At 39.9% G+C, this 10,104-nt stretch overlaps 1 protein-coding gene across 2 annotated transcripts in view; it reads left to right on the forward strand.

Annotated features, from left to right (window-relative positions):
- LOC145438142 (4-galactosyl-N-acetylglucosaminide 3-alpha-L-fucosyltransferase FUT6-like) overlaps positions 1 to 8,180 on the forward strand; it is a 30,079-nt gene extending 21,899 nt beyond the window's left edge. For both annotated transcript variants that reach the window (XM_080315520.1, XM_080315519.1), the window contains exons 2-5: positions 2,499 to 2,703; positions 3,188 to 3,376; positions 3,446 to 3,630; positions 5,388 to 8,180. In XM_080315520.1, coding sequence (XP_080171646.1) covers positions 2,499 to 2,703; positions 3,188 to 3,376; positions 3,446 to 3,630; positions 5,388 to 5,971 — 1,163 coding nt within the window. In that variant the 3' untranslated portion in view covers positions 5,972 to 8,180. The remainder of the gene's footprint in view (positions 1 to 2,498; positions 2,704 to 3,187; positions 3,377 to 3,445; positions 3,631 to 5,387) is intronic.
- Positions 8,181 to 10,104: the final 1,924 nt, after the last annotated feature.

A 10,104-nucleotide genomic window follows, 5' to 3' on the forward strand; every position in this document is an offset into this window, starting at 1 on the left:
GAAATTTGTCGGAAATGTTGAAGACTCAATAACTAGAATGCAAATTCAAACTTGGCGTAAGATATACCATATGAATACTATTAGATCAGGGATGGGCAGCCTGCGGCCGTATAAGGGAATTTGTGCGGCCGTTGCTAGCTAATTCAATTAGTAGTCTATGTGTTGGTAGCCGTCGACAGGCAAAGTGAAATTACGAATTCACTCCCGAATTTTTGAGAGATTTATATTAATATTGAAATTTTCTTCGCGCTCCGCGCAATTCAACATTACTTCATTATTCAATTCCAATATAGCGCCTTCCTCAATCTGAGCCAGAATCGGAATCGTGTGCTTCTCACGAAAGAAATTTGTTTATGGTACATTTGGGCGATTTCAATATATTTCCACTACCGACACAATCGGCAATGCTGATGGGGATACAATCGGCAATCCCGAAGATGCATTATCGTTTTCATTTATAACCTGCCCGCCCTTAATTTTCGAAAGCACTTCCTCCATAAACTCTACCGGTGAATCTGATCACATGACCTGAGAAAGGATAAATATTTGATAGTAATACGTGATATTGCTATACTATTAATTACGGAATTCATTCGTGAATATGAAAAATTTCCGTACTCCTGGCGACAATATGCAATTCCAGCAACTACTCATAACATTGCCACTCGCGATTTCGGTGCGTACAATAGGCTGTTGTGAAAAGTAGAATAGTCTGTAGTTCATCGGAAATGGTTATGGACAGATTAACAAAGGTATTTCGCGTCCAGTCCATTACGGCTATGTCCTGGAATGCGGCCTTGTGCTACATAAGTAATGGAAATGCGGCCGTGATTAACAAAAAGGTTTCCCAACTCTGTATCAGATGATATGCTCTTTTTGACATGATGATAAGTGCAGGAGGGGTCGGTGGCGCAATTTTATTACCATCGCCAAGGGAGGCGCATGTCCAAAATGGTTGAGAACCGCTGAACTAGCTGGTTCGAAGCATCCATATGGTAACCCTAATAAGTAAGGGAAGTTTTTGCAATTTTGGCAACTTTTTTGACAGCTTCCGGTATCTGTTTATACAAATTTTATATTGCAACTTTTCACGCAACATTTTATTGCAATTGTTATCAAGTATTGCGCAAAATGTAAAGGCGAGAAATAAAAAACGTACTGTAAAACTCTTTCTGATATGGTTCTATTCTCTTTTATTTGCATGTCAAAGACCTAAATTAGAAGTGGAAGTATGTCTTGGATTTCAGTCAAGCCCGCACAACCGGAAACAAGTTGTGTCTAGTCTTTCGAGGTCAATTTTGTTGAGATAGCCAAGTTAATTAAACTGTGTGTTAATAAAAGTGCATTTTGTTGCAAGTAAGAAGCGATAACCTTGATATCTGTTAAGATGACCATCTGAGGCAGGGATGTGGCGCGATTGAGATTTTTGTGCGGCTCGCTAGTCATTTTAACTCCAGGTAGTATTTTAATATTTGAATCCTAGCCTAATTAAAGGTACCTGCCAATATTTGAGGGCGCAGTAAAAGTATAGTATGGGATCTATTGGGATCTATACAACGGAGTCTTTCTAGCATTTCATACCCTAATCATTAAAAAAACAACTTGTGCATATATACAACTATTTACTGCAAATTTTGCTGAAATTGAATGCAAATTTTTCGCGATTTTAGCGCAACAAAAACATGCCATACTAATTATACTGTGACTGGTCCTTTTTTGATGATTGCAAATCGATAAGCCAATAAAAAACTTCAGATGACTTGATCTGATCCGAGTGCAGTCAAGAACTGTGGTTACCAAAAGAAGTTCGAGATCATAGCAGTGATTTGTCCTTGCTGTACATGTGTTATATGCCGGGATATCACTTATACAATACCCATATTAATTTAAGCACTCTTTGTCGAAATGATGTAGCCGGGTTTCTGCTCGATTACAAGTATAGAAGAAAAGACTACCTAAACCTGTCAATACTACTTCAAGAGGAAGTAGAACACTAATATAATACCAGTACTAAGTAGGCCTACGTAGTAAGTATGAGTAGATTTGGTCGCGGGCTCGCGTATTTTTGACAGAAAATCAGGGGTAGCCAATTTTGAAATTGCAGGGAGCATCTTCATAACTAACGCACGATCACAAATAATTCTATAAATAATTGTATTCTCGAAAATATGTACTGTACAATACCGTGATATAGAGGTCATTACGCGCAATTGTTATGGCAATTTCACCCATGAAACTGATTCGGATGCCTCTTTCCACAGCTTTCTAGTTTCCAAAGTGCATAAAGTAGTTGGTAGACACATATCCAGTTTAGTAACTATGTATTGCAAGTTTGCAAAATCTACTTCAGTAGGCTACTATGAAAACGTAGAAGTGTTTCTATACTGATCACCTCTCATAGTCATCTTATGCCGCCCTCCGTTTCGTGCATACCACGTATGGATTGACAGCAGGAATCGCAGTATCATGAGCTCTATTATCACTACGTACCATCTCAGATGAACTGCCAGGTGAAGCGAAACGTCCGAAGATCGTGTATTGGGCAAAGCCGCCACACAACATTGTTTGGACGTTTATTGACTTGCCGAATGGCGATGGGGGATGTGACTTATCTTTCGATCGGGACGATGCACCAACAGCGGACGCCTTGGTATTTGTTATGAAGACTTGTAAACCAGACGACCTGCCCCCGTTTAAGTTCAGGTAGAGTGAGTTGATGATGAGTGCTTCGTTCATTGATATATATGTTGTTCTTTACGAGTTTCTGCATCATTTTTACTCTTTTTACATATAGAGCCCGACCGATATCGGAGTTTCGAGCCGATAAATAGCACCTTCACCGATAAAGCCGATATATTCCGCCGATATTCCAAAGATATGGTATCCTGCTTAAAAGCGGATTTCCAAAACATCAGTGCATTTATTGGAACAGCCATTGCTACCGTGCGATGAAATTAAATAGAAAATTGCATCTGGACGCCAATAAGCTAAAATAAATGGATCAACATGTCCAGTCTCAGCATTATAACTCTCTGATTATCTACTACCTAACTGTGACGTCACGAGAATATTTTTTCCTCTAATGGCCGATACCGATATTCTTACGAAGTGTGAACCGATATTCCTTTGGATTCCAGTTTTGCATGTTGGGAATCAGCGTCGGCCTCAATTCCAGTTTCGTTTTCAGAAGGGCGAACCAGGTGTACATTTGGTATTCTCACGAGTCGGCGTGGACATCGAAACACTTCTACAAGCATAGTCTCACTCAGTACGATGGTTACTTCAATTGGACCATGACCCATCGGGCCGACTCAGATGTAGTCGCTCCGATGTGGCCCATACCCGCCTTGGATTACTTCTTATACACAATAGGCAGGTGGAGACATATTTCATTATTACCGTCATAGTCTGACTGTTCTACTGATATTGTTGGTATTCGCCGCAGGACCGCAGATATGATAGACGAAAATTTGGCGAAAAATGCGAAATTGGCCGTAGAAGATCACAGATCACAAGTAACGCTCTTGGTGAAGATGAAAACCAATCTTGCTGCGTGGATTGTCAGTGACTGTACTCTCACACAAGGAGCAAGATCGCGAACAAGACTTGTACGCAAACTGGAAGCTGCAGGTACGTGAGGTAAATTAATGGTCTATATCAGAACCATGTAATTGAAAGGATTGTTCTCCTGGTACAGCATAACAAATAAATGCTGATATAATATATGATTAGCTTCTTGGATCTACAAAACTACAATATTATATGCAATAGTATATTCATATTGAAATAAACCCGGTTGATGATATAATGATATAATATAGGAATAGGGAATTACGGTATTTAGCACTGACGAAGGAGCGGAGCTCGGAAAGATCGTGTGATTATTTAAATTATTACGTTGCAAGTGGACGCTAAATAAGGTGTGAAAGCAACAAAGATCATAATATTTTCTATATCGTCTGCTATCGGTTCAAAGAGTTATTTTTATTGTAATGGAGTTTCCCGTTTTGCGGGCGCGAAACTCGAAAACACGAAAATGGACCGTCCATGACGACCGTGCAGTTGGACTCTGCCCGCGGCTCGCTTCAGTGAGAGAAAAGGTGGTTATACGCCTTACAAATGCAATAAATGTAGACATGTTCCTACCTATGACCAGAAAAATATATCAAGCGGGATTTTCATGTGTTTCTATAATATAACAAATGTCTGTTAAGCTCTGAACTGGGTAAACCATATTATATTTTCGATGTTGGGTTGAAATAAGCTATGGCTGCAGGAGGCCCCATTAGTGCGAAAGATTATATTCTCTGTCACTTTTGGCTTGAGCTGCCGGGCAGATGAGCCCTGCGTACCGTATACTTGCGTTATAGTTACATAAGTTATTTTTTTTTATTTTCAATCCATGGAATTAATAAGCAATCATGGGATAGCTTTCGAAGCAAATATTTATAGAAGTTCGAGCTCACCCGAATTTTTCGTGAGTTCGAAGCCTCTCTACTAGCGATCACATTCATCGCAAACATTTCACGGAAACGTGAACTATCAATGCATTTGAGGCTGCAAAGCACTCATGGTGAGTGCAGGCAATTTTCATGGGTAGCTATATGTTAGATATGGTCACTATAATTCAGTGATTCCCAAACTTTTCGACTCATCGCTCGGTATCGACACCCGCCTATTGTGACTTAGTGACTTAGTGGCGTTGCGAGATAGCTTAGTGGTATAATTCCCAGCTGCAACACAAATGGGTCGTGGGTTCGAGTCCGACCGAGGTCGACTCCAGAATTCCGACCTAGCTGTTGGAGATTTATGTAGGCTCCTCCTCTCCATCTCATCCGTATAAGAAGTATCTTATAAAAGCCTAAAAGTGGGCTTTGCTACAGGTCGGCACCTACGGAATAAATATGAACAAAATCGGCTAGGTGTAAATGACCATTGTAGTCGTCAAGCACCATGAATACCACAAACAACAACACAGACTTTCCGTAGTATTAAAATAGGTTTTAGACTACTTACTTTTTTCACTTACTGAAGTAAGCTATCTACGCGCTTCACTTACTGAAGTAAGCTATCTACGCGCTTCACTTGCTGAAGTAGTTTTGTTTGTATTCTACTTCTAATCACCACTTTTTATGCTGAAATACCACTACTTGTGTTGGCAAGTGACAAGTAGTTTTGGATTCACTTCAACAAAGCGTTGCTGCGAAGGTGAGAGTATTCAAAAATGAGTTGCATTGTTGTAATTCAAAACAAATTTACTTGATTTGATCCTTGATGAGTCGAGCATTGAGCCTGTCGCTCAGAATCGCCTAGAGGGGACAGTATCACTAACCTTGGAAACCACTGCTATAATTGATGAAATGTGATGTGCTTTCCACTTTTTCAAGGTCTCAAACTGTCGAAGTACGGAAAATGTGTTCACAATCCCCTGTCGTTCAACTTGAGCGTGCTTTTCGAAACTCTGTCGACGTTCAAGTTTTATCTCGCTTTCGAGAACTCATTTCACTGTACCGATTATATCACGGAAAAAACGGTTTACAATGGTTTCATGTCTGGCGCCGTACCGGTGATACACGGACCGTCGAAACAAGACGCGGCGAGGCTGTTACCGAAAGGGTCTTATATTCACATGGGAGACTTCAAAAAACTGAAGGATTTGGTGAACTTTATGCTCTACCTTGATCATAACGACACTGCGTATCAAGAATACTTTAACTGGTGGATGGATCCAGGCGCCCAAACATTTCCACGATACGGTTTCAATTTCGGTGCCACATACATGCCGCGAATCGCATATTTACCACAGTATTCACACGGGTACGTGCAAGACGATTGGTTGGAGAATCAAAGGTTTGGTCTGTATCACTTATGCCGCCGGTTGAAGCGCGGGGATCACATTAACCAAAGGCACACGCTCCCAAGTTTAGCTGATTGGTGGTATGGGTCTGAGCCACCGGAATGTAAGCAATGATGTGGCCGGATCAGATTTCAGTATGAGATGATCATTTTCGTCGACTAGAATGTGGATATTGCGAAGTTGTTTTCGACGGAAATCGACAGATTCAAGAGCTGGTAGTCTTTGCAAAAGTTGTATCAAAGTTGAATGGTATAGTCGTCATTCATATTGAAATGAACTCGAATATTTTCAGTATGAATATTATATTCAATGTTATATTTAAGTTATGTATACGCAAGAGTCTGTATCAAAGTCGCACGTTTACAGGTGCCCTTCCGCGTTAGTCACAGCGGGAGACTTGAAAAATTATTATAATATTTTTGGCTAAGGTAAAACTGGTCTACCAATTTTGCGCCAGAAATATTAATGATTGATTTAGGCAAATTTTAGGTTGCTTAATCCTATTCTGTGCTCAGAATTTCTCAATCACGTCAGATTTTTTTTCGGTATGAATTTTTCTCATTTTCTATAATTATTCAAATTTAGGCTTTCGTTTGGGGGATTGCGGTTAGCGGACAACAACTACAAAAGATAAAATATTGTCATTGAAATCATCTATATCAGTGGCCGGGAACCTTTTTCGTCCGAATAGCCATGTTGACCCTATATTTTCCATTTGAACTCCCAAAGAGACATACATGTCAATCAACTATTACGTCACAATTGAAATACCGTGACGTCATGGCAGCGCAAATTCAAAATCACTACATGAGATTCGTCGTTTGCACCGTACTTTCTCTGTAAAAACTCGTACCAATCATGCCGGTTGCCTTTATTTGAGTAAGGAGTATGCAAAACTAGAGTTACATAAATCTTTTGCAATTTATATATTTTTAGTTGTATTGTACTGAGAGGCATGTGATATTTTTCTTAACTTAAGACAATTACCATATATATTTCTAACAGATGTAGACAACAGTAAAATTAGGAATCTACTTTTTACACGGTTTACAGTTAATGAGTCTTTTGGTGTTGCATGGCATTCCTGATGACTTTGTAGTCAGGTTGATAATTGTTGAGGTTACTTCATACAAAATTTGAGACTTTCCTCAGTTATACGCGATCGTAGGTTCGTCTCGATGCTAATCATAAAAGCGAAGACACATGATTCGTAGGTAAGCCAAACATGGTCACTATGCAGCAGTATACATACCAACTGCAATGTGTGATGTGTCAGTGACGCGGAGTCATGGGCAAGGCAAGTGAGGCAGTGCCTCACCTGTCTACTAGATTTTAAACATTTTTACTACCAAAATCACGCAACTTGCCTATTTATTGTTCGAAAATAAAGCATGAAAGGAAAGGTAAGGCATAGGTGAGGCATGGTGGAGCGATGCCTCAACCTGTGATAGCGCAATTCATCGTAAATATTATAGAATTTATAATAACTGATATTAATCGAATGTCGCACTGATTCCGATTCGACTTCTCAATTCTCAAAGTATTCGGCGGTAACATAACGTTACGTCACACGCCTACAGTTTAACAGCGACTACAAAGCTACGTTATTAATTAAGAACGGGGATAGCTATTGCGTTGTTTATAGTTTGAATTTGTAATTGTGAAAGTCACTTCCACGGTAGTTAATTTCTCGCTGTAGATCAGGAAGACAATGTGTATTTGAAAACTACATTGTGATAGATTGTGTATCCTTGTCTCTTAGATCAATCAACGTATCGTGCAATCCCAGATTTCGCGGTGAGTACATCGAATTCGTGAGTGATATTGGTCGCCGGTGTGACAGCAGCTTAAATTTAAAGGATTTTGAAAAAAGGGGGTCCGAGGTTCTAACCCCGAATACGCCGCTGTATTAACCTCTCAAAGACATGTTTATACTACCACAAGAATAATTATACTGGTCGTCGTGGTGATGATGATTTATTACCAAGTTGCTGCATCAAGCACAAAATAACAATTTCGCATAGGGCCAGCATTTCTTATGCCCAAAAGACCCATATATGGCCATAGGCCATAGCCATAGGATCCCGACCACTGGTATAGGTGAACGTAATGGCGCAGGCTTTAACGTGGAACGCCAATTTAACGGATTGGCACATGGTTAGTTATTTCCGGCCGAGCAATTATTTTTGCACAGAGTTGTGGTATTAGATTTCATTATAGCCCAAGTGCACAAGATCCTAGTAGAAAACTATCATTAAACCCATGCATACATATCGATGAACTTACGAAATCACATTATGTATTATAACGACCGAATATCGCAGCGGGCTGTGTACAAGACTGAGAGGTGCAGGCGAAAAATAGGTTTTGTGAAGTTCACAAAATCGAGGTGACCTGATTCCTAAATTCAAAATATTGTAGAAGAAGGTCTTTCTGTGATCCCCGGTCTACAAATGGATGTATTGAAATGCGTTCCTCAAATAAATAATTATGTATGATGAGCGCAGATAAATCAGATCCATAATCCACCAATGTAAGTAATGAATGCCTCTTTATGACCCCGACAGGTTTCACTCAAAGTCACTGACTCCGGATAGCTTATTCGTAGGGAGTTGAGATCTATTTTACGTGAAAGCTTCGCAAAAGACGCGCATGAATTGGCGTAACGACCAAGAACACTGGATATGTTGTTGAGTTCGTTCAGACGTAACCTAAATGGGTAAATGCCAGACAAAAGCCGTTCGTAGTAACTGATAGTGGTATACGACTGGTATTATTTCATTGATTGTGTTCTGTTGGCTTTACACATTCACTGGAGATGTAAGCAATTAGCGAAACACAACATCGTCACGGTAAGTTGGCATCAATACGATATTCATTTATGAATGGCGGCACGTACGTTCAGATTTATAGCGTCTATACAAGTCGTCCTAGTTGGGCTAATCTTGTCAGGTAAAGCGATTCATGTCCTATGTTGGTCAGTCAAGGGCAGCAAAATCACATGAATATCAATCCGATTAGCAAATTAACAAGTATTGTTCAGATCGTAGTAGGCTCGGTATCAGTGTGATATCGTATCGTATGGAATGTCGGACGACACGACCGATTTATATCAGCTAGGAAGCTAGGGCTGGGCGCTGTGATTCGAGTACTTTGATCGTACACATGAATTAATTTGAATGATCGGAATCTAGCAGTCAGAAAAAAGGCTATATTTGTTTTGAGGACCGAAATCACATGCACATAAATCGTGATTACATCCCTAAATTTATTTCCAGGATTTGTGCATTCAAATCGGCTGAAGAATTATCTGAATAACATCGTAAATGACAGCGTTCTGACCAACCCAAATGTCATCAATTACGTGCCCTATATTTTCGATATCTCTCCACACAGCTAAATCTCATGACTCAGACCAGTGGTTATTAGCCCCCACTCCAGGGTGATTTGGACTTTGAAGGGAGCGGAAATCCTCAGGGAGCGATATTGGCATGACTTTACAATAAATAACTATTACATTTGTCAGGCTGTGTTTTGGAAAATAGGTTGCCTGGAAATATTAAATCTTCCACAATATTTGTCTTTGGCATTGTGGTAAAAATGTGGAAGATTTAAAATTTTAATCCTCGTCAAGTATTAATTTTATTGATTCTAATCTAGAAGTACGAAAATACATTTTTCGATGACCGAAATCCCATGCCCGGCGTGGATCGTCAACAATATATATATATATGTCGCAATTGTGGCTTAGATATACCAGCCAGTATGTGAATAGGACAACTTCCCGCTAACTGATAAGATATAAATATCTAGAAATAAACGAACACGTCTAATGGTGGTTATCTGAAGGAGCGTAAGTGGTTACTGAAGTGACATTGGTTTTTTACAATGTCCATCTATAGGGTTACCATATTTCAGCAGCCCAAATTCCGGACACTCTTTAGCGCCCACTAGTGTATATTAAAATGAGTTATGACGTCACACCAGCAAAGCTTTGCTCATAGACCAGAGGTGGTCACGGTCCGGTTCAGGAGTTTGTGGCTGTGTGTTGTGTAACCAGGACCGAAAGCACATGTTTTCAGCCCCCTCCCGCCCAAATAAACTATGATTTTGAGCCCGGTAATCGATGCAACTTCTGAAGAGGGGGGGGGGGTGCTTGGTATATGAATCTGGTTTCTATATGCATCTGGTCGTCAAATTATTTCAATGAATTCTGTCAATAATATTGGTCGTTCCATATATTACTA

Source organism: Botryllus schlosseri, chromosome 4, assembly GCF_051294905.1.
Source record: "Botryllus schlosseri isolate E-star chromosome 4, Bs_hap1, whole genome shotgun sequence".
Taxonomy (NCBI): Eukaryota; Metazoa; Chordata; class Ascidiacea; order Stolidobranchia; family Styelidae; genus Botryllus; species Botryllus schlosseri.